Source organism: Pinus tabuliformis, chromosome 7 (assembly GCF_031772625.1).
Source record: "Pinus tabuliformis cultivar Carrire ecotype Pingquan chromosome 7, CPIR1, whole genome shotgun sequence".
NCBI lineage: Eukaryota > Viridiplantae > Streptophyta > Pinopsida > Pinales > Pinaceae > Pinus > Pinus tabuliformis.
This window is the reverse complement of record NC_142293.1, coordinates 2067438874-2067466685: the sequence shown is the minus strand read 5'-3', so window position 1 is coordinate 2067466685 and position 27812 is coordinate 2067438874. Positions and strand designations below refer to the sequence as shown.

At 37.6% G+C, this 27812-nt stretch overlaps 1 protein-coding gene across 5 annotated transcripts; it reads left to right on the top strand.

Annotated features, from left to right (window-relative positions):
* The first annotated feature begins 2699 nt into the window (after positions 1–2699).
* ATG10 (autophagocytosis-associated family protein) lies at positions 2700–27003 on the top strand. 5 transcript variants are annotated; one of them, XM_089460887.1, is made up of 8 exons: positions 2700–2902; positions 12597–12839; positions 12984–13034; positions 13204–13272; positions 13464–13501; positions 25842–25941; positions 26087–26184; positions 26794–27003. In XM_089460887.1, exons 2-8 carry the CDS (start codon positions 12684–12686, stop codon positions 26897–26899), a joined length of 618 nt encoding a protein of 205 aa, XP_089317013.1. In that variant the 5' UTR covers positions 2700–2902; positions 12597–12683; the 3' UTR covers positions 26900–27003. The 5 variants fall into 5 exon arrangements, with proteins under 5 accessions (XP_089317013.1, XP_089317014.1, XP_089317015.1 ...); XM_089460888.1 differs by lacking the exon at positions 26794–27003 and adding an exon at positions 26318–26438 and having other exon boundaries at positions 2713–2902; XM_089460889.1 differs by lacking the exon at positions 13464–13501 and having other exon boundaries at positions 2716–2902.
* The last annotated feature ends 809 nt before the right edge of the window (positions 27004–27812 follow it).

Genomic DNA, 27812 nt, shown 5'->3' with positions numbered 1-27812 from the left:
GTGCACATATTCAAAGTGACTCAGTGGCACATTTGGGACCCCGACATTTTTTTGCAAGGACTGTTTGGGTTAGCAGAGAGAGGGAGCACTTGTTCGAGTATTACTTGAGAACAAACAGTTTTGGCAGGGAGGATTGTCATATCCCCAATTTGTGAGCATGGGAATCACTATGGAATTTGCCCAATTTTGCTAATATTAATTATAAAGGGGAAAAATGGCCCCCACTAATAAAAAAATATTAAAAAGGGAGTTTAGAAGCATGGGGAGAAATTACAAAAGGGAGGATGAATTCATTTGTTGTTCATATTTTGAATATTACACTTCACATTTCATCTTCTCTTGGAGTTGTTTAGCACAAGGGCCAACATGCTATTTAGCACCAGGAATTTCAGGAGTTATTCCACCCTCATTTCAGAGAACTTTGAGTGTTTCCCTAGTGAGGTAATTTGGGGAGTCCAATTCAGGATTTCCATAGAGCTTATTATAGGTGTTCACCTAGTTTTGCGCACTCCTTGGGTGTAGAGGCAACCCAATTTACATGTTGAAGGATTAACTATTATGGGTTGAAGCTCAGTCTATTTTGCAAGTGGTTTTCTCTTTTGATGTCAGTGACTTTGCAACGGATTTGTAGGCTTGGAGAGCGGATTTGTAGGGTTGGAGATTAGCATTATTTATAGGTTAAATTCCTTATTTCTAGTAGTGCGCAGAGCTTGTTGGTGAAAACTTGCACAAATAGAGGGAGGCTAGTTTCTGGAGGAGATTGGACTGGAGAAAAAGGTAATTTCCAAAGGATATTTTGTGTGGAGTTTCCGCGGCACTTCAACAAAGGATTTGGGTACAACATAGCAAAGATTTTCCTGTAGAGCACGCAACTAGCCTGGGCAGATAATTGACACTATTTGGGGCTTCTGTATAATCTAGAATCAACTCAAGATTTTTTTGGGTTTTTGTGGGAATTTGGAGGAAAGGCCATAGCTGAAGTTTCAAAATTTATGAGTAATATATAGGGAAAAAATCCAGTAGGACATATAGCCAATCAGAGAGCTATTTGCATAATTTGGGAGGGATTTTTTTATCATCTGGATTCAGCCCAAACAATTTCTGGGTTTTGGAAGAGGAGTTCAGAGCTGAAATTTTAGAGCATTATGGGCATTATTTTGAGCAGAACATCTAGTTTCATTTGGCATCTTGTAGTAGATATTTGGGCAGTGCACATTATCAGTTTGGAGCCATTTCAGCAGTTGGGCCAACAATATTTCACCTAGGTTTTCCTAGCTTGCATAGCAAGCCTAGGTTCCATTGTTCTTACTCATTATGTACCCATATTTCCATTGATTAATAAAATGGCTTAGTTATTTTGCTCATTTTCTTTGGTGTTCTAATTTGGGTGTTTTCTCGTTAATTTCAATTGATGTTCCTAGTCCATGTTTTTGGAAATTACTGTTATTTTCCAATTAGAAATATTACATGCTCGAATTTTCTTATCACCACCCTAGAGCTCTAGAATGAAAGGACAACGTTGATAAAACAAATTCAATCAAGTGAAGACAAATAATTAAAAAAAAACATAATGTAATGTAATAAAATGACTCTAATTGAAATTATGCCAATAGGAGAAAAGGTAAACCCAATACCATCATATTACTTGTTCCTAGAGGATGCTATATATTTCGACACAGACATAACAAATTCTTCCCAACAATTACAAAACCTTGTCCTATGGGTTTAACCAGAGTAGTTGGGTAAATGGTTTGTTATGCTCTCCACCAGGTTTCAATTCTTGTCATATTGGCCTGTTGTGATAAGGCTCGAAAGAGTAGGCGCCACTGGGATAGAGTCCACTACAGTGGAGTAGGGATGTCTCAACTCTTTCTAAGTCGTAAGTTATTGGTATATCTAGGTTGTAGGCCATTGGACATACACTTGGTGTTATAGTGGTAACTGGAGAGTTTGATCCTATGCCTTGTCTAGATTACTCCAAAAGTTACCAATTCAACATGGTTTATTTTTTTGTAAAACCATGGTGTGAGGGCATTTGGTCTAGTGTATGATTCTCCCTAGATGTATGAGTTTGTAGTGCATGTAATGTTTGAGACATGTTGTACATGTTGTTTGACTAATATTGGCCCACTATGATGCATCAACATCCCTATGGTTTAGCCCCCCAAAATAATTATTGATAGGAGTGTCTCTGAATGTCTCGATCCTTGCCAAGTCATAAGTTCTTGTTTAATATTGGCTTATGGTCTCATCATGGGACGACTGCATGGTTGCCACAATGGGATTTTATCCCCTTCACCTGGTTTAAAATCCCACAAGCGACCTCTTTGCCCCGTTGTGATAAGGCTCAAGGAATAAGCTCCCCCACTTGCATGGAGTCTCGACCCTTGCTAAGTCATAAATTCCAAGTATACCTGGGTTATGGGTTGTTGGATATAATCTTGGTGTTATAGTGGCAGCCGTTAAGCTTGATCTTGAACGTCACCCAAATTACTCCCACGAGTTACCATTCAACAATAAGTGAAAAACAATAAATAATATTAGTTTATAGATCATTGATACTCGCTCACCTTTTTTTGTTTTTTGTCATGTGAGATTTAAAAATCATGATTTTACGAGATTAAAGACCTCGAACAGGAAGAGTAGAAAAGGATTAATAGCCCAAAGCGTTCACAAAGTCCCCGTGCATAAAAGAAAATAAAATGTTTTGGCTTTTTATATAAATCCCATGTCAATGGACTACAACCCCGATGAAGACGCTAATTATTTAGACCAGATCAAAGTGGTATTTATATTGGTACAAGATAATGTCACCGTGTTTAGACAATGGATACCTGCAAGAGACGGTTGGTTAAAAGCGAAAGATTTAAATAGTTGGCAGCGTTGTTAAACAGTCTTTCAGGTTCGAATTTTACTTCGTCCAAGCTTCACGCACACGCTTTTTTGTTTGTTTCGAAGTCTATGTATATCTGGCATGTCAGATTATGACGACTCCTGAACCAACATTTTACAAGCTATTTGCAATAATATTCTAATGTCATGCCATAATTCTTCCTGAACCAATACAATTAGAATTACAATACGCACCTCTATTTCTGTTCTGGTATTCAAGACAAGTAATGTGCTGGATCTAACAAATAGTTGGGTTTCTCCAAATTTTCTCTAAATTTGCAAAATTAAAAATTATGAAACGCATATCTGTTGCTGTTCTGGTATTCAAGACAAGTCGTAATGTGCTGGATGAACACACGGGGTTTCTCCAATTTTTTTTCTAAATTTGCAAAATTAGACCCCATTGATAACTTGGAGTATTTTGCAACGATAGCAAGGGCATATGAAGGCTTCAAAGCAGACTAACTGGTATGTCCAATGACTAGCGCTCTGTAGAACAATAAATGATTTCCTTATATTCTTGTTCAATGAGCAGTTCTTGCCATTTAATAGGAAAAGATAAATATGAGTGGCGAATAATCCTAATGGGATAAGCAGGCTTCCTTGAAATGGGTTAAGTCAAACAAACTCAGCTAGGTTCCCTACAGGTTCTGGTTACTGTAGGTAAACATAATTTTCTAACCTAAGGTATATGATAACTGATTTGATAAACTAATGGGTTTTCGCTATTCATCTTGTTCGGGCTGGAGAGGGTGATTTAGAGATTACCTTGGGTCACAAGGAACATATCCTTGTTACAAACACTGCCATTGCAGATCTCCAAACCCACGTTGAGAACAGGAGCACCTAATAAGTCTGGAGAGTGTTTGAGTATGGAGTCTCACGGGCTCAACATTATTTTTTTTTTGGAAAAAATTCAAATTGACTCAGACCCGTACAAGGTGCCTACCAGGCATAGTTACCTGGCTCGTTTGGAGATGGCTCACGTTTGGGTGGATCCTGAACCTCTCGGAGCAGCTGAACTGGTCTTTTGTTTTTGAACATATTCTGTATTTTTCTGTGATTATTTGATTTTGACTAACATTTATAATTTCAAGCACAATCTTCTATATTCTATGTGTTACACTTAGTATTGTATTTTCTGAATTCCATGCGCCAAGAGGTTGCACCTTGTGATCATCATCACATTGTTGGAGATTTGCTGCTGGTAGCTTGGATCTTTTCATTGACTTGGGGTGATACATTTCATGGAGCCCTTTCTCTTCATGGCATCAAATCATTTGATAGAGCTCTTTGGTTTAGGGGAGTCTCACTTCTTCAGTTCTTCTTGTTTGGATGGTTTTGTTGGCTTGCTTGGCGGTCTTCTGACATGTGCTTGCCTTGTTAATCTCTCATTGGTTACATATTTGCTGGTTAAGGACCATGCTATGTCATTATGGTGTGGTTTTGGTGTACTTTTTTATCCTAGATGTGCTACATCTTGTTCATGGATGATGGTTTTAGCCCCCTAAGGGGTTAGATGATGGTGTTAGGAGGTGGATGTTTCATGACATTGTTGGATTTTCCTGGTGACTTTTGTAAGGTGTGTTGATGTGTCACTAGGAGAGGTGTTCTACATGGTCCTCTTATGTTGATGTGTGGTGGGGACATACTTGATGATTGGGCCAGTTAACATTTCTTTAATCCCCTTCCCATATGATGTTGATATGGTTAGGTGATAAATGTGCTATGGTTGTGCACTTTGACTAGGTGGCATTTCCCTAGTTGAAAGGACTTAGTACCTTTGTGGATGTACTTTTTCTCAAGTTTGAGTTAGAGTGGTCCGAGGGGGTGGGTGGGTGTGGCTATTACATAGATCTTTGATGATCAAGCCTTCTCCTAAGGCTTGATGAAGTATGAATCATGTTATAGTTCTTTGGTGCTGCATCCTAGGTTTAAACTAGGTAGAGCTTCTATTTTGTTGTTATCGTGGTGGGCTTTGCTAGGAGATACATCTTATTTCCATGGTACAACACTTGTCAGAGTGCACCCACCCATGGGCACACATGTTCATGTTGATTTAATTAGTTGATGGCGATATGAAGTTGGACTATGGCTTTATTCAAGCATTAATCTTTTTGCACACATGTTGCGGTTGATTTAACTATTCAATGGTTAAATTAATCATATTATTCATTGGAGGTTAATTGCTTAAGCTTCCTACTTCACTTGGTAATTATTCACACTTGGAGGGGTTATCTGGAGGTTATTTGAGGCTTTATTATGGAGCACTCCTCTCTTGGGCATCGTTTCAAAGGCATTCAAGATTATTTTATTGTTGGAGAGGTTGGCACATTCTCCTAGGACACACTTCCTCTTGTAGACATAGTTTGGTGGGAAATCAATTAATGGTATTGGAAACAACACCTGGTTTGGACATTGACATTGATGAGTTCTAACTTCTAACTACCTTGGCACTTCTTCCTAGGGCACAATACACATGGAGATATTTTATAATTTATGGGGTGGTTGAGGTAGTTACATGGCATAGTTTTCTATGGTGCACCTCTCAGAATGCATTTATTGCTAGATACAAATGAAGAATGAGGAAGGCTTGAAGAGGAAGTTAAAGATAATATGCTGGTCTTTCACAGAAACTACTATCTGTAACTTAGAAGAATTATGAAAATGAGAACTAAATCATAGACAATACGCTGTTTAACACAGAAACTACTATCTGTGACTCTTGGAGAAGTTAAAGATAATATGCTGGTCTTTCACATAAACTATTATCTATAACTTAGAAAGGAAGGTGAAAATTTCAAGTATAGGAGCGCTCTTTTAAGGAATTTTAACTTTATCTACATAAGCAAATAAAGACCTGCAACTTCATTACTATACTTGAAAGAAGAAAACATAAGATGACACATAACAGAGAGGGTTACAAAATTATACCCAACAATTCATGGAAACTTCTGATTCTTTCATTAATCAACAATTATATCAGGAATACAGTGGCCTAGTCTCTGGGTTCTCCAAAGTTCGAACCCTTTCTTTGTAAATTTTCATCTTTTTATACATTGTGGAACAATTGTTGATTTCTGAAACTGCCCAAATTATTTAACTGCTTCTCTAACTATATGAAGTAAAAACTATTACAGAATTTTACAGAGGGTAAAAGACACCTCAAAGAACATGAAATAACAGGAACATAACTGAATTCAGAAGAGGATGATAACTGTTGGCTTGCTCTGTTAATCCGCTGCCGAATTCCTCTGTAAATGCCCTAATGATGTTTAATTTGTTTTAGCCATAATGAAATGTGTTTAGCTTGTGTAATCTTGGGCTTACATACGTATTGGGTGTTTTGATTGGCCAAAATACAAAGAAAACATACCCGATTGTCTTCCTCTTCAGATTCGGCTCTAACCCTGATTTTCCACTTTACACAGCGAAATTAACGCGAACCTTTGCTTAATATGGAACTCAAAAAGAGTTAATCTTGCTTTATAAATCTGTCAAATCCGCCCGTTCAGCGCTCCGTTGACTTCCACCGCAAATCGCAATCAGCCCTTTCAAATGATATATCACCACAAAACTTAACTTTACGCACCCTTAAGCCGCATATGCATAAATCCTTCATATTTGCACTATTTCTATTATATACCTTTTATAATAGAAATATGCCATAAAACATGCCTTTTCCGCCGATATAATGTTTGCGATGCGATATTTAAATCCCCGTCGTTGATCTTCCGCCACCAGATCAACGGCTGGTGTCTTCTCCGAACAACACAACTTGCCCGATAGATCCCCACCGTAGATCTGCGCTTAGTGGATCTGACGGTCTACAAAGATTTCAGGTGGGACATAAGCATGGAGAATACCCGCCCGAAATGAGCGGTTTTCTCTCTCCACCCGGCTGCTACGTGTCGAACAATAAGTGGAATCGGGTGAGCTCCACTAAAAACCGCTTACCACTTTGCATCCGCCCGAAATTCCGCCTTTTAGCTTAAAATCCGCTTTTTCGTATGCCTTGTGGACCCACCAAAATTATAAACACAATGAATATATGTTTCGGGTCCGGCTATTGTGAATCGCAATCGGCAATCGGTGAATGAACCAATACATATGCATTTGGCGCTTTATGGACCCGCCGGGCTTTTAAATATAATATATATATTTCGGGTCCGGATCTTTGACACTTTATAACTTGTTTCTTTTGCGATTCTGATACACAATATGCTTTGCGATATATATATACGTATACATTCATATAACCATTGGCTTAATCCTTGGCTATACCGGGGCCGATTCTTTTATTTTTACTTGTTCCTTTACAAAGAAAACATACCCGATATACCATTATTACTCCTTCCTTTTGCTTTTATCTATTTTTGAAATATTAAGAAGTTCTTGTATGAAAAATGAATACTACATGCAACAAAAATGCATGTTACAACAAGAGGCATGTGACATACTTGGAGGGCCACATGTGTGGCTTTTGGATGGTCTTGCTTGGTCTTCTTACTATATTTGGAGTGTGTTCTTGGAGGGTGCACTTGTGGAGACAATTCTTTCTATGTGTGAAGGTATACCTATTATTATTTCATGGAGTTTTGGCATGGTCAATACCCTAATTTCCTCATATATCTTTGGATTTGTCTTGTCAGGGATTGTGCATTTGCTGTTTTGGGTTTGACTGCTTCATTTCTTGTGGAGCAATTGATCCATCTACTTGGCATCTTGCACATTCATCTACGTAGTTGGTTACCTTGGGAACCACACTTGTCGATTGGTTACATATATCTTGTGGACCAGTTACTATGTTTGGATGTTGGTTGTGGAGTATCTCCTAGGGGGAGTATTTTCTTATTTTATATCTCATGCACCTTGGAGGGCAAACTATGTGAATTTTCCTAGGTGGACCCTTGGGAACATCTTCCTAGGTTTGAGATTATTTAATTATAAATTGCATGCATCCATTCTTGGGGGGGAAATTCTATGTGGACATCGTGCAGGTTGACTTGGTTATTGACGTAGGTGCATCATTAGTGATAAATGTATTTCTTGTTTCTTGTTTTGTCATAGGTTTCAAATACTTTTGGATTCATACACGTGAGGGGGAATTTTTTAAACTCTTACACGTTCATAACCTCCTTAATCTCATGTAATGAGCCAACATAAAAAATCTACTTGTTTCAGTATTTATCTAGGAGGTTAGAGTATGTGTAGGAGTTAGCTTGGTTTATCCGAGTAATGGAAGATATGAACAAGTCTAAACAGGTTCGAATAATCTTCCTCATGATGTATAAACCAAGATGTAAGCATTGTCGTTGAGTGTGTGTGAATGGAATGAGATTGTGGATATTTCCAATCATTTTAACTTTGTTGTGCATTCAATTTTCTATTTCTGTTCTCGGTATCTCCGTTCACTTAATTTTTTTGCATTTCGGCTTGGCGAACAATCAATGTGTGAATGTTGTAAGATTTAAATTCTGTTAACATATTATGCACATAGAATTGAGATCCAGACACAGCCAACAGTTCAATCCAAGAGTCAAAAGCCTATCTCGAAATCCATAAAGGGTGAATCTTGGTCAAGTAAAAGGCCAATAACTGATTTAATTAATTTTTGAGATGAAATGATGGTTAGAGATCTGAAGGTGTGTGGTGGCTCATTGGCAGATTTGGTCATTGTCTTTATAATTCTTTTTTACCAGAATTTCTGACTAAGTCACATTGTCATTTGGTGCTCTCCATCTCTCAATTCATGGTTTCAAATTGTGGCTGAAGGGTGCAGACCTGTAGTGTTTGGAATATGAGATAAGTTGGATCCCAAAACCTTGTGGGCATAGGTCTGTAGTGCCTAGATCGTGGTCTCCAGTAAGGAAATAACTCTGTGTTGTAGGTATTATCATACCTCAATTCCGAGAATTTCAAGGCAGTGCCATAATTTTTCTCTTCTATTACTATCAACGTGAGCCAGTGGAAATTGATCTATGCTGTTGGTAGTATTGATTGGATCCCTTTGAAATTGAAATAAGATAATAAAGCCCTCACATAATCAAGAGAAAGAAGAATATCTTGCACCAGTTTCCATGCTTTTTTTTAGCTGTACACCCTCTCTTGGAGACCTTTGATGTCACATCTTTCTTATTTTTGGATGAGGGTGAGTTCTCCTTGAGAGTCTTGTGTCCACATATTGTGACATGTTCAACCATGGATAAAGGAGGGATCTACTTCGTTTTTATATTTGTTATAGCGGACAAATCCCTCTTGTTGACAAGAGCGATCTCCCTAGATCCTAGACGGAAACTAGAAACAAACAGACAATCAAGCTAATTCCTTCCCTGAATCTATCTTTTCTTGAATCATAAGCTAACAAGGTGAGAAATGGAAATTCATACCTTATTACGACATGCTTGATGAAGATCCCCCTTTGTGCTTCAGTGCAGCTCCTCCATGCTTGAATTCAGACCTGCACACATGGAAACAACAAAGGATCAAAGGCATATGCAACATAAATGATTCAATAATTCAAACTAGTGATCAAGGAGACTAGTAACAAACATCATTCCAATGGACAAATATTAATAACATAAACCATCCATGAAATTCATCAATTAATCCATTAAACAATGTAGTGAGAAGAAATGCTTGTTTGTATTAATTTCAGAATAATAAAGCAGCTACAAAACTTGTGCCTAGATGTTGTGAAGCTCCTCCCATTGATCTCAATCCTCTCTAAGAATGATAAGCTCTCCAACTTGTTTCCCCCAGGCTAAACTTACTCTCAGCAACCTCCCTCAATTCCCCCACCTATGGCTTGATTAATAGGCCAAAAGGAAGTAGTTTGAGATCCTTAGTCCAAGGATGAGATCCACTAAAAGAGGGATGAGGTCTCCTTGAAGAATGGGAATTAGTTCCATAAAAAATGAGGTTAGGCTCGAATAAACATGAGTTCGAGGCTTTTTGTTGGGAATGATTCACCCAACAATGCTTCTAGATCTCACTTTTTATTGATTTACCTGCGCAGTTTATAGTGGAAGACAGTGCGCAGATCTGTGCAGTTTATAGTGGAAGAAATTGCACATGTGCGGATTTTGTTCAGAAAAACTGCACAGATGCTCAAAAACAGGGTTTTGTACCATGAGATCCAGAAATTCCACTTTATTCAAGGTATATAAGTTGTTGACTTGCAAGGGAGTGCTTCATGACACTTGGATGGATGGCAAGAGATCCAATTTTGATGATTATTTGTCATGGTGACAAAATGAAGTGTAACAATATTATTATTTTGACTTGTCTTGTAGTTAGCAAATAAAATTTCTTTATCATATGAGAGAAAATATTTTCTCTGTAAATGCCCCCACATAATCAAGAGAAAGAAGAATACCTGACACCAGTTACTCTTGCTTATTTTTAGTTGTATACCCTCTATTGGAGAACTTTGATGTCACCTCTTTTTTATTTTTGGACAAGGGTGAGTTCTCCTTGAGAGTCTTGTGTCCACATATAGTGACATGGTTAACCATGTATCGAGGAGGGATCTACTTCATTTTTATATTATTTTTTTTGACTTGTCTGGTAGTTATTAAATAATAATTCTTTATTATATGAGAGAAAATATTGTGTGTAAATATGAGCTTTCTGTACATTGTAATAGTTGAGACTTTGGGGATTGAGGAGCTCTCCCATTATATAACATTTGTACATCACATGCATACTTGGAGATTGAATGGAAGATTGGAGGTATAATTTCTTGTTTATGCGAGGCTTTTGTGTGATTTATTTTTTATATGCTGATTTTTATCAATGTTGCAAACATCTCGATAACATCCCGATTTTATCTTGAAATCACGATTTTTTGGCGTAGCCGATGTTTGCCGATTTTTACCAATATTTGATGGTATCTTGATTTTGCTGATGTTAGCCGATTTTTACCGATATTTTCTTGATTTTTAGGATTTTTTGGTTTTCTGGACCCTTGCTGATTTTATCGCGATGCTGATGTTCGCAACATTGATTTGTATTGTAGGAAACCATTGTTATGTAGTTATGAAGGCCTTTTAATGAACCATGTTTCATTTAGACAATGTAATGTGAGGAGATAATCCCTCTCATGTTTGTTGTTTTCATGTTAAGGTACACCTAATTAACCTAATTGCCGCTACCATGATATGGAATCACCTTCATACAAAAAATTTGAATAGCACCTAGCTTTCCAAGGATAACTTTCTGCAATAGATTTCAGCAAGTTAGGGCTGACCTTTGTGGCAGGCATAGCAGCCCCTATTGCCTTACACCTTCTGGCACTTGCCTTCTTTGATTAATGTAATGACCCCAAGGGGGGAATACACTAGGTTAAATGTGTATGGTATGATCCCAAGGGGGGGTATATATGGGGTTAAGTATACATGTAATGTGTAAATGTATATTTTCTATGGTCGACCTAGTGATGAAAGGGCCACATGTACAATGTGTGAATAGATATATATAGAGATTATGTAGTTGTTATTGAGGACATGTAATTCGTATGTATGAATGTATTTAGTTATTTGGAGGAGGTTCTCCTATTTTCTAAGGAGTTATTATGTGACTTATTTCTCTTATCTATATTGGAGTTGCGCTCCACACTCCAAATACATAAAAAATTAGAAGTACACGCCATGTACACCAATATGAGCGTGGAACACAATTACAATATATATAAGAGAGGTAAGTCACACAATAACTCCTTAAAGAATATGAGAACCTCCTCCAAATAACCAAATACATCCATACATCCAATTCACAAGTCCTCAATAATGATTACATGTTTTGTATATGAACCTTCACACATTGCACATGTGGCCCCTTTGTCACTAGGCCAACTCTATGACATATACATTTATGCATTACATGTACATTTAATCCCATATATGCCCCCACTTGGTATCATACCATATACATTTATCCCAATATATGCTCCCTTTGGGGTCATGACTCGTAACAATCTCTGCTTCCTTGACTTCATTTCCCAGGGTGTGATTAATCATTAGACACTTGGTCTTGGGGTTTTCCTTCTCACACCATTCATTCTTTCGCTTATACTACATCCATTTGTTTTGCTTAGGCTTACTTTTCACTAAATCACCCTCTGCCTCCATACTATAGCCTTACCAATATTACCTTTTAGGGAAACCCCCATTGAGTTGGAGAATAGCCAACCAAAAGTGAGAGGAAGAGCTACTATGTTGGTAGTGGGTAGCCTTCTTGAGTTGCACAAAACTAGCCCCTTGATCCTTAGTACTTTACATCTTTTGAGGGTGATAGATTTCGTTGTAACAACAAGTTACAATCTAAAAATATTCTTGGGTCATTCACAACAGAAGCTCATAGTGAATTCCCCAGTTCTCCCAAGTTGGGGTTTTCATAACATCATTTGCCGCATGATAGCTATCAATTTTAGTTTTAAGGTCTATTGTCTCTTTTTAAATTGTTACATGCAGATAACTATAGATTCTGATTCTTTAACTAGAGTTTCTCTATGCACTTTACCTTGGTGTACTATGAGGTTGATTTTAACCAGTTCCATTGACTGCCAATGATCATCTTGGACATGGATATGACTTCTTTTTTCCCCCTATTTCCTGTTCCTACTTCTCATTTTTCCCAATAAAGAAAAGTTCTAGAATGGTGTCAGATGTGTAATATAATGCAATAAGTTCAACTTTTTGCAGATGTAGCAGAAAGTTTTATGGATTTGGGAACATTGTTGGAATTAAGAAGCGAAATTGCTAGAAGTACACAATTGACCATTTATTATCATGTCAAGTGAGTGCCTGTGGGATGGAACTTTCAGTCCAGACGAATTTCTTGTTGCAGCACTTAATTTGATAGACAAATGGGCAATGTGCTGCTCTACATTGCAACCGTGGAGTTGGGAACCTTGCCCAAAATTACCCTGGGGTGCATCTCATGATGTGAGTGTTTTTGATGTTCCTTGATCAGTATTTAAAAACAAACGTGACATGGATGTTTATGCTTGAAATTTGTGTGCAAAGGCTCGTTTGAGGTATGATGATTGTGAAAGAAGATATTTATTAACTTGCTCCATGTACTTTCAGGCAAAAGGCTATTTGTCCCTTGAAGATGTTCCTGTTCAAATCACAAAAGAGGTCATGACCTTTCATTTTTTTATGTGATAGGGCATAAGTAGAAGCCATGGGAGTGCCTTCAGGACATTATGCTCATAGATTCAGTGCTTAAATAACAGGCAGAATGAGAATTATATCATACTCATCTTTCAACAGTTTCAAATGTCAGTTTTTTTTCTTTTTGATTCAGCAACATTGCTTTGCTGAAGGTGAGAATGAACTCGAGGAGGACAATGAACCTACAGATCCGGCTACATTGGTGAGATTCTACCTCACTCATGAAGTAGTCTGTATTCTGACAAATTTATTCATTTGACCGCAAATTATTTTAGATGAGTATAAGCTGATTGCAGTTACAGATGCATGCATAGGTATATAGTGAAGGTTGCTCTAACTAGGATTAGAATGATATGCTGTTCTTATGGTATTAATTATGTACTTGGTAAGCAGGTAAACCAGCTAGCAATAGGGTTGCCAGTAGGGGACGGGTAAGGTTATCCTATGTTCTACTTAGTATTAAGCGTTATACTATTTGCTACAGATAGTGCTTGGAGCTACAGTTCTTTATGATAAATCTCAACAACTCTGTCATATATCATATAATTATTTGATCTCATGATCAGGTATTCCAATGCCATTACTTCCAAAGCTTGCAAACGTTTACCTTCAACTGACAATTCTTGCATTTGAATTATAGTTTTTCAAGGTGATTAAGCAATTGATTATCTCACGAAATGCATATGTGATAATTGGAATGTAATAGTATTTGTTTCTTGGAGTTTTCCAAGGTATTGTAAGTTAATCATTTCCAAGTGGCAGACTTATAATGATGTGATGAATCAGCTTTGTTGGAAGTGTTGAAGGTTAAAACTTAAAGTCCATTGGGTGCACTATGTTTCAACATAAGAATGTGGAATTTTAAGAGGGAAATTGATGTCAAGTTGGCTTTAGATAGAAGAATAACGTGATAAGAAGGTAAATAAGTGGGAAATCGAATAAAGAAGAGGTGAAGTTGCAAGTAGTATGTTCATTGATAACACATAGTAGGTGAGTTTGAAGTAAAGAAAGCACACAATACGGAAGAGAGTTCGTTGGTCTACATATTGTATTCAAGATAAGGGAAGAGCCGGTTGTGTGTGGAGCATGATTGTTCAAAGGTCTTTGTTTCAGCCGGATGTATACCCCAGGAAGTCTTGTACACCCCTCCACGCGGGGGGGACTTGTCTCCCCCGCGGGGGTCTGGGGGGGCCGATCCCCCCCGGCTGGGGGGTCCGGGGCCAGCGGTCCCCTGGCGGGGGCTCGGGGGCAGCGCCCCCAAAGCTAAAAACAAATGTAAAATTGCTTTGTAAAAGTATAGTAATTTCTAGTCAATCTGGGCCGTTCATTAGGCAGATGATCTGACGGTAGAACTTATGTTTAGTTTAGGGTTTTTTTGCCCTAGAAGGCAACCCCTCTCTTTGTATGAGGGTATTGTAATTTGAGGCGGTGAAATAGATGTGTATTTTGTGAGCGAGAAACAGAGATGTGAGACTGTGAGAGAAAACAGAGGATATTACAGCGGATTTGCTGTAGGTTGTGTCTCTTCATTTTGTTGGATAATAGAAAGGAAGGACTGGCTGTTCGGAGTGGACGTAGCCCAAACTGGGTGAACCACGTATATCTGTGTCTCTCTTGTTTTGTGCGTTTTCTGTGTTTATATTTCTGCAATATTTTTATGTGTTCCATTGCTTCATAATATATAATTTTCTAACAGAGCCATTACGTTGAAGGCTGAAGACCATAGACATGAACATGAACACACAAATACACACTAAAATACAATATACTTGTTATCACCTGAACTTTCCCTTCTTGTTGACAGTTTAGCAACAATGGTTCTGTCAGTTCCAATGCTGATCTGTAATCGTTAAGCCTATGGCCAATATGATTCACCATGGACCCGAACATATTTATTTGATTAATTTGTTCAGTGTTTTTAGTAATCCAATGTGATTTAATTGTGACTAAAGAATGCAAAGAACTCAGTGCAAACTACCATCAATCGCATAAGAAAGGTTACACAATAATTTATCCCGGAGAAACCCAAGATGGGAAACGCAGTTAGAAATGGCTTGCTTGACTCTTTTTATCAAGTCATATTACAAAGGTGCTCTATGAGCTTCTACTACTGTGCAAATGACTCCAATGCTATAGGAGTGAAAACTTTCCTCTTGTCTGTTTACAATGCTACCAGTTCTGGGCTCTGCTAGAACCTCCAGACTCGGTGTTACTTCCCCTCTGGCTCTGTTCTCCAAGTTCTTCTTCTTGGGCCTGTAACTACCAAATTTTGATCAAACTAGCTGCCAAAGAATTCATTCAGTTTCTGTTTATTTCCACATAGGGTAGACCAACCATCAGCTAAGTAGTTACACTGCAGTTGTCACTGTTGGTGTTGACATGTCTTCTTTGAATCTGGTTGGCAGTCTACATTGTATTTTGCGGTGTTGACATGGCTTGGAACTTGGTTGTTATTGATGTGGGCTGCAGGGCACCCATTGCTATGAATCCCTCTTCTCTTCAATGCATTAAAATGAGACCTGTTACCACAAAATTTAGCAGCCTAGTGCAAAGCCTCACTAGGCACTCTAGGTCTAGGGCAACAATGAGATCAGCCACCACTGTCACCTCAGTGGCTTCTCCCCTGCTGTTTTGTGGTTGGATATTATCCCCACAAGGGAGGTTTAGAGTTTAGGTGACTCAAGAATCGTAAGCCAAATGGCTCTCTAAAGAGCTTGTTAATTTATACACCCTAGAAAGGTCTTCAATAAAGAAAAGCTTGGGGTGGAAGAGAGATGATGGATTCGAGGAAACTACTGGCTGAGCCTAGGAGGCCAAGATAATTTCTATAGGTTTTCAAGTTAGTCTTCTCACTAGCCACCATCAATTTTTGGATTGCTGTTATAAATTAGGGGTTTAGGAAAATGCACCTTTTTACAGCATGCAAAAATAATAACAATTGAAAATAGCCTATTAATGGTATGGTACAATAAAGGGTTCAAGGCTATTAAAGGGGCAAATAAGAGGTAGGTAAACACTAAGTTTTTTAATGGTCGAAATTGCACATAACAACAAACAAACCCTAGATATCAGCCCTAAAATTAGGGGTGAAAAATGCATAAAACAATAGAGTTTTCCTTTTTAATATTTGTAGATGCAATGCCTAATTTTAGAACAATAACATATTGATATAGGTGAAATTAAGCTATAAAATTCAGATTTTCCCAAACCCTAGTTGACCGTAAAATAAAAGAAAAATGGAAAATTTTGTTTGATCGACACACAAAGACTAGTGCCTTCAATCAATTGGGCATATAGAGTCAAGAGGATGAGGTCAAAGGAAGAGGTCCTTAGACAGAGAGAGAGAGAGGAGAGAGAATTTGCTCTCTACCAAACCCCAATAACTTTTACTTTAAAGAGATTTAAGGTCAAGGGATGCAATCTAGTTCCTTGATGGATACTTGATAACAAATTTTGCATATGAAGAAACAAGAGTTGATAAAAGATATTGCATTTGTTAATATGGCACAAGATGAACCCTAATTCCAACAATTATAGCAAAATGGAAGGAAATTATCATTAAACTGTTGGAAATACACAGTGATATTGAGAGAGAGGGGGGAGGGCGAGTGAATTGGCATCACATAAATTTAAACTCTTTTCAACTTTATTAATCTTAAACAGAGATCACTTCACATAATCAACCATACAATGCATCAACACAAGGATTAAAGTAGAAACCCAAACTGGGAGAAAAGCACTTGAACGCTTTTCTAAGAGACCAAAATTTATTACATGATATAGGCAACCACTCGTGAGAATACCAATCATCTGTAAGCACTAGTGACCAACTTACAAGATTGCAGGCTCCAACCTGTTTGATAGATGAGGACACCGTTCCTCTGTAAGCACCAACTTACAAGATTTCAGGCTCCAACCTGTTAGATAGATGAGGACACCAATCCTCTGCAAGTCAACTCAGCTTAGTAGCTTGCTGTGCACTGTTAGGCTCTTCCCTTTTGTTGGCTTCAGTTGTTCTTCTTCCTTATCTTTCAAATCATCCTCATTCAGGTATTTCCACTGCTGTCATTCCTCTTTTAACAGACTTACAGGCCTGCAGCCTAGACAAACAAAAGTTTAGAGTGCACATTCCACCTTAAACAGGCCTCGGCCTCCTCAGACATTCAGACCTGCAACAAGGGCTGATTTGGGCTCCAAAGGACTGATTGCAGCTTGCAACAGAGAGCTAATTTGGGCTGCAACATGGCTGACTTTAGGCTTGTTCAGGTCTGCTCCAAGGCACAAGGAAACAGGTCTGATTTGTGTTGAAAAATGTCCCCAAAACTGTGTCAAAAATAGCCACCTACAGCTCGGGTAGGGGCATCAAATACTTCACTCGGACATCTCTAGCTCAGCTCCCTTTCTCTTCTTATTGGTTCATTAGGTATGAACCTTGGACCTGCTGCCTCTACTTCCAAGATTAGAACCGAAATGGATGCTTGAGATCTGCGTCTTAATCTTGACCATACAACTCCTATTTATATGCTTCTGTGCGTCTAAGGCAGGGCCGACATGTACAGATGGTAAGAATCAAGATATGTAAATACATGGATATGAATACATTCAAAAAATCATTTCTCCTGAACTGTGAGGAGTTAGAAGGTGTGCTACCTATCATCGTAAAGGTCTTGAAATATGCTATTTGACTATGTATCTTTCTCTTTCATGTGGACAAGCTTTGACATCAAAAAAGAAATCAAACCCTAGATGTCATTAAAATTAGTGGTGAAAAATGCATAAAACGATAAATTTTGCCTTTTTAAGATTTATAGATGCAATGCCTATAGGTGAAATTAAGCTATAAAATTTAGATTTTACCAAACCCAAGCCCTAGTTTACCATAAAATAAAAGAAAAATGAAAAAAATTGTTTGGTCGACACACAAGGACTAATGCCTTCAATCAATTGGGCATATAGATTCAAGAGGACGAGGTCAAAGGAAGAGGACCTTAGACAGAGAGGGAGGAGAGAGAATTTGCTCTACACCAAACCCCAAAGATTTTTACTTTTAAGGAGATTTAATGTCAAGGGATGCAATCTAGTTTCCTTGATGGATACTTTATAACGAATTTTGCTTATGAAGAAACAAGAGTTCATAAATATATTGCATTTTCTTAATATGACACAAGATGAACCCTAATTCCAACAATTATGGCAAAATGGAAGGAAAATATCATTAAACTTACACCATTTATCCAAGCATCACTTCATCAATTCAAGAAAGTCTCTCCATGCAAAACATATTCTCCCCAAGACAATTCACTGCCCTATTGAGCCATTGCGTCAAAGTGAAAGTGAGAGAACTAGTGTGTACCCTTTGCAAGAGAAAGGTTTGAGTGTGTGACAATGAATCCTCCAACTTGACACCTCTCTATTTATGGGAGGGCAACCAAGTCGAATTATGCTAATTTTACAAGTAAAAGACCGAAAACATGACTTTTAAGTATTCACAAGGTCAATAGGTCACAAGACAACCTATAAGGTAGATCTCATACTGATAAAAGTTAAAACACAATAAAATGACTCCTTTTTCTCCACACGTGGGAAAAGGAGCTCTCCAACGTGACATCATCCTCATAAAGTGAACATTTCCGTCAAGCAATGTGCCAAGAAAGGTCAAAGAGTGCTCCTTACTCTAAGTCATCTGATCAATGTGAAAGGGTGTATCTCCAAGCCATAGCTCCTCAACCATATCTCATCATCTAGAAGGCACATGTTATCACTCTAGGGCTTGCAGTTGCAAGGGTGAAGTTGCAACGCAGGGGCATGATGTCATCGTCAAGGAGTGTAATAGCTTTCCCAACGTATCTCAAGTCATCATCATCTTTATTTGGGCTTTTGAACAATTCAATGCCCATCAAGAAGGTGCAATGCTAGCTTGGGGATGTCTTGGGTCCTCTGGGGTAGATTATCAATCCTGGCAATGTCCTAGCCTTTGTCCTCAGTGTTTCAGTTTTTGGAGGCGTAAAAGGTGTCATACATCCTTGTGGAGGATCATAAAGGGCCAATGCTCATATCTATGAGAGCAACGCTGGAGTTGCAAGGTCATAAGTGCTCTCACATTGGGCTAGATATCCTCTTCAAGGTGCTATAGAAGTGTCAAGCTATCCCTCAAGGGATATCCAATGTATTTGGGAAAAAGTACCTAAGACATACCCTCAAGATCAATTGAGATCAACATCATTAGGTAAAAAACCATAAAAGTATCACAGTGGACCATTTTTAACATTAGAGGCACAAAAATACTTTACACAAGCCTTTCCTTCAAACTTCTTTCTAGCTAATGATTTGTAAGCAAGTTACCACACTTATGTTTGAGATGGCTATTCAAAAGCCCTATAAGGTGCTTCCAACCTCCAAAGGGGAAGGGCAGTTCATAGGAAGACACATCAATCCACAGGTACATGCGATAAAGGTGGACATGGAGAGGATTGACTTCAAAGAAGATGCCATTACCTTGGTACCAGCTAAAGGGGGTCCAACATCTTGAGTGTAATGATGAGAAGAGGGAGCAATTTTGGGGGCTTGAGTTACCCTTTTCTTTTGCGTATTTTTTATTTTACCAGAATGAGAAATTTCCATTTCTAAAAATCTGTGATGAACATAGTTAGTACATCAAAAGAGAGTTGATTTAGATATTCTATTGAGAACATGATCTGTCAAAAAGTACTATCTTCATCGAGATTTATAATGTCTAGTATATCTAATTTATTATGCCGATAGGGAAATAAGCGGCAAAATACATTCAAAATTTTACAAAACTTGCAAAACATGTTAATTCATCCGAGAGGGGGAACATTCTCGGAACTTTCCCTCCTAAACTGAAGAGGAGGATGAGTATTTAGATCAAGAAACACATGTACACTGGAGTTGTTGGAGTGTAATGTTCTATATAGGTCCTATTGAGTGAGAGCTACGATTCTTCCACTTGTTGGCAAAGACTGGACACCTTGTCTTTAGTTCTCTGCATGGTGGTTCTTTGTTCAATTATTAGGGCCATACATGTAGTCACATTGTCTATAATCTAATCAATCTGAATTTGCAAATTTAAAGCATCTACTTGAAGGAGGGAAACATTAACTATTTTAACTCCTCCCTAAAGGGTGCCATAAGTACTGCTCGAATTCTCTTCCAATCCAAATTGCATGCAGAGGTGGAGCAATGAATCCTTACAGATTGAGATTCCAATTTCTTCTTCACCTCAACACAAATATTCCATCCCATAGGACGGTACATCTCAATAACCAATCAAGCTATTGATTGTTTCAACCCGACAAGTGTTTGAATCCTGAGCCAAATTAACAAATTTGGAAATAAAAAACTAATCCCATTGCAACAAATGTCCTAGACATAGATATTAGAATTCACCTGAAAAGATTAATACCCAATGCATGGGAGATATTCCACAAATTCACCATCATAACCAGCAAATGGCAGGAGCGTTATAGAGCCTGGGGGATCTCAGAGTCTTTTTTGCCCCCTTAATTCACAGGGATCCCGATTATACCCCAAACTGGTGCTTAGGGAGCACTCAACAATAAGAAACAAAGGTCCCCGTTTCCTTGGTACACTGTTATGTATTAGATTACAAAATTGCAATGATATAGATTTCTATTTTCATCTAAGTCACAGGGCACGTCCTTCGGGGTCTCGTGTCTCGTATTTCACGTGTCGGACACGAAAACCGCCCTAAAATGTGTCGAAAACGTTTTTCTTCATGTCCTCCAATCGAGACATGTGTTTTGGACGTGTCGAAAACGTGCCCTAACATTTTTTGTTCTTAGGACACGTGTCCCATGAAAAGTGACATTTAAAACTTGCAACATGGTTTATTTTTGGTTTTTTTTTTGTCATTGTTCGCCACCGAAGTTGAGTTTGCTCATCGCTAGAATCCAATTTGTTGTGCAGTGTGAGGAATTCCATCAGATTCAAGTGCAATGCTCACAACTTCACATCGACCTGGACATGGAGATGTAGGAGACGAGCGTTCACATGCTTTGCTGAGAGTTTGGAGCACTTAAATTTCTTGTAAGTTGTGTTATAGCCTACGGAACTTAACTTAATTATACACGAGTGACCACGTATAGATCGTGTGTTGAAATAAAAATCCCAGCTCCTCGTCATGTGCTCATTGCTCACTACACCTTCGAGGTCTAAAGGGAGGGAAAGCTCGATTAACGCTCTGGTCAACAATGAAGTTTGAACACATATAAATTTATAGTTCATAAACTACCTTATGTGAAGTTTGAACATGATCAAACTTGTTTGAAGTTAATAACAAAAATTATAACATGAACAATGAACATTGAACTGTGAACATCATTGATGTAGTAAATTAATAAACTAACTAGTAAATTACTAAATATGAAATACTAAATAGTGTATACTAAGTACTAAATAGATATCATCATGATTCATATCTATATGGATCAAGCACTATATTTCAGTATTTTTTAATATATATATATATATATAAAACGTGTCCCTTGTGTCCTGTTTCTAGGGTCGCTGCGTTTCGTGTCGAATACTCGTATTTACGTGTCCTCCGTGTCTCGTGTCCTCGTGTCATGTGACTTAGATTTTCATGTATTCTAATTTACGTTTTTATAGTATTTTGGGTGGGGTCACCTATGTTGAAGACCCCAATGTCCCCTTCAATGTTCCCTAAAGTTTGGGGGGTACTTCTACATATGCTGATCCCGCATCCTAGAAACTTGGTGGAACATTGGTAATTAGCAACATAGAGCACAAGAAGGAAAAATAATAAACCTAGGATCTATGTAGGTTTATCAATTACAAAATCACCTTCGGATGCTTAGGATTTGGTGTCATGGCTTATTTAAATTTTGGTTGTTTTCTGTCCCCTTATGGATAGGTTGGTCTTTCCTCTAGGTTTTCTGGCAAAAGATTGGCAAGAAAGGGCTTTATTTTGGAAGGATTTTGTGGGAACATCATCAATGGTATACTTAGCATGCTTTTAACTAGGCTCAAAAACTCGTTTGGACAAATTTGTATTAGAAAGTCTTTGTCACTTGATCCCTGTTGACTATTTTAAAACAGAGTTGCATGTGTCAGGACTATTTTCGAGGGATTGGAGCTGGAGGAATGGAAAGCTCTTTTAAATTTATGTGATTAAAGGAGTTTTATGGTATGTTGAGGGCTGAGGCACACCTATGACATTGTTATTCACTTGAATAAAAAGTGGGGAGTGAAGGACTCTGTGGTGTGTTGGTTGCAAAGGTGCTTGGTCATATAGAAGTCATGCTCCTTTTAAACACAAGGTTTGGGGCTGCCTTTTGCTTAATCATGTAGAAATTAGGCTGTAGATTTGCAACTGTTCATGAAGTTTTAATCAAAATAACAAGACACAAACCTAGACCACTGCTCTGTAGACATTAATTCACAATTTATAACAAAAATCTCAAACATGCAAGAAGAAATAACACACATGCAACAAGTATTTTTATCTGGGGAAAGCAATCTCCTAAAAACTCCAATGTTTGCTTGCATTAATCAATGAATAGAGATGTATTACAATTTCTTTGCTCAACTGAGCTCACCCTGCAAGTGCACAACCTATCTCTCTGCTCACTGAAGGCCTCTGACCCAGACTTAGTCAAATTTTGCCTCGGCTTGAGATCCTATTTCCTTGCGCTGTTCCTTGAGGAATTAGCCCCTATTATTTAGGAAATTCCTCTAATTGAATTGTGCAATTCCTTAGGCTGATCATTTGACTGCATGCAACACCTGTACACTCAAGACTAGTCTACAATTGATGTTACACTGCCTTGGAATCTCCACCTCAACTGGGTAACTCGAATTCTCTGCATGCACTAACTATTTTGGGCTGATTGATCAGTTAACTAGATGATCACTGAGTTTGACTGAAGTCCCACTGCTTAACTGACCTTCCATTAGTTCCTCCAAATGCTGGAACTAGTTTAACTGAAAACACTTTGAGATATCTTAATCTGACCTTGATTGCTACAAATTAGCAATTACACATGCAGAACTGAACTCTAACTCTTCCAACTCAAATTGACTGAGTAAATTGGGTGACACAAGCCATGTCACACAAGTTAACATCATCCAAGCTGTCTGCTGATGTGAAACTATGAATTTTCTCAATTTTATCAAGGCAAAATCAAATTGAGAATTTCTTGCTGCAATTTTCAACAAATCAAGGGTTGGCTGTCAATCATAGGCTTCATACAATTAGTGTGTGAGATGTTGTTCGTGTTCTGTGTGGCATGGATGAAATGGTGGAATGGTTCAATTTTTATTCTCTACTGTCCAATTTTTACTAAAGCGCACATTTACATCTCCCATATTTATACTGTTAATTATGTATGGCTGCTAATCTTTACAGTTAGAGCTTATCATTTGATTTTGCTGTTATCTTCCATTTGTAATGTACAAATACCCGTTTTCTTTGAAGAAAGGAGACAGAAATGTAGAATTTGCAGTTGAGAGTCAATTGCTTCCTTTGTGTGACCCTTGTGGCTGTGCTCTAGCATTTGGCGCACCTGAAGTATTGCTTGGTGTAAATGCCCCCATGCTAGCACAAATCATCCGGTTTTCTTAGGGTTTAGACTTGGGTATGATTGTTTTTCTGCACTTTAAGTTCACACCTTTTTCACTCATTGTGTGAACAGTTTCCTTCAGCAAATTAGTTTTGAGTTTCTTTCAATGAAGTTGAATGTTGAATTTATTTTTTCTGAATCCTTTATGTTTCTTTAGACATTACAGTTAAATTTGTATATAAAAGGTATATTATTCTGATTGGTTCTAGCTGATAGGAGTCATCCAATGGGTCAGGAACAAACTCAGAATCTTTTGATTTGCTTGCTGAATCGCTTGAGTACAAGTGTTACCTCTATCACATAATGTAACATTGAGTATTGTACATTCTTAGATTGACAATTTGAATGGTTCTGTGAACCATTTTGAAGAGAAATGTTTTGGGTGTAATTTGGGGGTGGAAATAATGTTTTTTAAATATTGGGACACAGATCCCAGAATCCTTGTTGATGGTATCACTTCGAGATCAGAGGAATACAGATAGTCTATTTATTCAAAGAAACCTACATAACTGGACCATGATATTCAAACTCAGACCTGAGCATTATAGGGTTGGGTGACACTTTATGTTAACATCAGTCTCCATGGCTGATCTGTCAACTAAATTATGGGTGGACAATCATTAAATGGTATTTAAGTTGGTATTGAACCATAGTTTATCAGCCTGATTGATTTGTTATAATAAAACTAATACCTCAGAATGGTTGAACAGGCCATCTATTATTCATGACTCGAAACACAATCACTTATTCAGTATCGATGAGAGCCCTTGCATTTCTAGTTAGCATCATGCATGGAATAAATATTAAGGTGCTTAAATTTGTTGCTCAAATGTTTGTGGATATAAACCCTGAAGAAGTTCTTTTGCCAAATGAACCAAAAAAGCCTCCGTTAACTAAAGTTTAGCTCATGAATCAAATGAAGTAGGTAGTTCTTGATATTGTTGATTCCAGTTTGTCTGGTAGTTTTTCTGTTTAAGATTGAAAACACTTGACAGTGAGTCCCACCTCTACATTTTTTATATGTCAAATGGTTCTTATACATTTCACATTCTCCTATTTCAGAGACACTGTACTGGGATGTTCTATAGTACTTGGCAAACTGCTTTGATCTTATCATGTCTTAATTTGCTCCAAGCTTAAATATTTGTCAGAATTGACCAGGTTCACCAACTCTGTTTAAGCACAATAAAAATCCTATCGTTAATTGTCTATTTTGATGGGAAAGAACTGCAGTGGGAAGATGTTGGAAAGGGATTTGCATCAGATCCTTATTAGCTATTTCGAGACTCAAAATGAAGATTCTTTTTGGACATGGAGTGGCTTCTTACAAATTCATGTTACCTTGAGAAAACCTCAATCCTTTGCAATTTAATTCCCTAGATAAGAGTTTGTTTTCTACAATTCTGCAAATCTGTGTTGTTTTAAACTTTAAGCTGGCCATGGTACTCCTTGTATGCATGTGGAACTAACAGATAGATGGGGCTTTCTTTCTCAGCAGAAGATCATTGAATGCTAAACTTATTAGAATATTTGAATACATTCAGTTATAATCAGAGAGATGAAATATGAGGTGGAGCAGAAAGTGAACCTGATAAATGTCTCCTCATAGGAATTTGTTCAAGAAAAGTCCTTAATCCTTTGAGTGGCTAGACGCTGGTTGAAGTTCAGGGGATGAATATGAGCAGTCCATTTATTTGAAAAAATGCTTGAGAAACTAACTGGAGAGTGATAGTCAAACCCAGGCCTGATTATTGTAAGACTGGGTGGACCTTTAAGGGAAAGATCAACTTCCTAGTTTAATCTGCCAACTAAATCCTGGGTCAACATTTCCTGAACGCTATTTAAGACAGCATTGATTACGAGTTTATCAACCTGAAACTAATTTATCATTCAGAATGTTTTCCCTAGAATGAGTTGAATAATACATCGATTATTTATTTCTTGGATTCCAGTCACTGATGTAGATCAATTGGGATTTGTGTTTTGGAATAAATATTGATATGCTCAAATTATTGTTTAAATGAGAAACACCTTTGCCTAAGGAAACAAAAACATTGTTAACTTTTGTTTGTCATGACTAGAACAAAGTTTATGGTTTTTGATATCAACTGTTCTAATGGTTTTCGTTGGCTAATTATTTTTATCTCAGGTTCAGAGTCTTGATAATGAGCCCCACCTCTACACTTTCCATATTGTCTACAACGGCTCTTACAGAGTTCCTGTGCTCCTTTTCCGTGGTCATAGTATTGGTATGTGCTTAAACTTGAGAAACTACTTGGACCTCATCTTTTGTTAATTTTCTCTATTCTGTTAAGCATAACTATTTGTAAAGAATGATGCTGGCTTCACTATCTGTTCAAAAGCAATAAAAATGTTTATCAATTGCATATTTAGATGGGAAACCACTGGAGTGGGAAGATATTGAGAAGGATTTTTCGTCCTATACTCATCAACTACTTAAAGAATCAAAATGGACATTTCTTACCCAAGAGGTACCTTCTTACAGACCCTTTGTATGCTAATTGAGAAAATCTCAATGTTTGGTATTGTGATTACTTAGACTAGAGTTTTCACTCCACAACTTTGTATATTTGTGATGTTTCAAGTATGTTGTTAATATCACAGGAACATCCTTATTTAAACCAGCCATGGTACTCCTTACATCCATGTGGAACTAGTGGGTGGATGGGCTTTCTTTTCTCTTGCAAGAGATCATCGAATTCATCTGCTAGATTGTTTGAACACATTTTGGCACAATCTGAGAAGAGTTCAGAACAAAAACGAGATAATGGGAAAAGCTCTCAACTCATGGAAAACACTACAATGGGTGTTAATAATTTTGGGAGAAGTACCATTGAAGCATCCACGTATAGCAATACCTTGAGAAGAGATATTGTTAATCAATACTTAATTGCATGGTTGTCAGTGGTTGGTCAAGTAGTTGGACTGAGAATTCCATTTGAAATGGCAAAGTTTTGTTCCCAGTCAGGATGAACTGTTCAAAAGCATAAAACTGTTTTCAGCATTCTTACTTCTACATTGCCAAAGTTTAGGCCTAAATTTCGAAAGATCGAGATAATAACACTATTTTTTCTTTGTAGGGCAATGGATCTTGTTGACATAAATGAGGTGAATGCAATCATTCTTCCCCTTTCCAATGAACCCAAGGATCTTGTTGAAATACAGGAGGTATATTGTATTTTGTGACTCTGTTATGGAAAATCAGACTAGTTTAGGTGGTTTCTAACAAGGAAAATGGTTTATTAATTATGCTATAAAGATTTTTTCCTCGTAGAGTGACGTAAGTTTGATCTAGTGGCTAGAATTAGTCATGCAATCTTGAATTTATGAATGTGAGCTTGGATCTAGTTGTTAGAATTTTATGTGCTGCAACCTAAAATTTTCGTTGATACGTGTGGATCACAAGGGCATGCACCATAGGCTCCAATGCCACCGGCAAACATTATATGGGAATATAATAGAATTTTATTAAAATGTCCACAAGGCCTATTGGCCTATGGGTGGAACAGCTTACATCTAGCGCAACATTTTTTGTACAAATAAAAGAGATAGATGTTTGGCATAAATGGTACCTTTGTCATAGAATTTGACAGACTCTAACTATGACATAATTTTCCTTGTAATTCACTGCATATCATGTTCCTTTTTGGTGAGGAGGTGAAGAAAAATACATCTTAAGCATATTTAATTTAATTTCAGTTTCAATGCCCAGTAGCAGCCAGAAAATGATAAAGGGACTGTTATGCTTACAAGGTCAAGTTCCACAGTGGGACTGCTTAAAACAAAATAAATAGATGTGCAAACCAATAATTTGGGATTGGTTACAACAAAAAGAGAGATGTTCTAATTACTTGTTTTTAACATTTAAGTTTACGAAGTCGGTGATAATATCGAACTTTAATCTTAATATCTGGCTGATGTCCAAGGGGTGTTAATTTTTGACTAATTGGATTCCTCTTTTGAGCACTTTGCCATCTGCCTTAACATTGAGTGCAATTTAGGGTAACAAGATGACAATAGGAAAATTTGGAAAACAAATACTGTTAACCGATGGCTTACTTACCAATCACTAAGTCTAATTGTCACCTTAAATTGTATT

Coding starts and splice junctions, on each gene's coding strand:
- ATG10 (XM_089460885.1), top strand. CDS start 12,684: ATGTCAAGTGAGTGCCTGTGGGATGGAACTTTCAGTCCAGACGAATTT. Junction 13,035..13,203: donor CTGTTCAAATCACAAAAGAG/GTCATGACCTTT, acceptor TTTTTGATTCAG/CAACATTGCTTTGCTGAAGG. Junction 25,942..26,086: donor TTTCCGTGGTCATAGTATTG/GTATGTGCTTAA, acceptor TTGCATATTTAG/ATGGGAAACCACTGGAGTGG.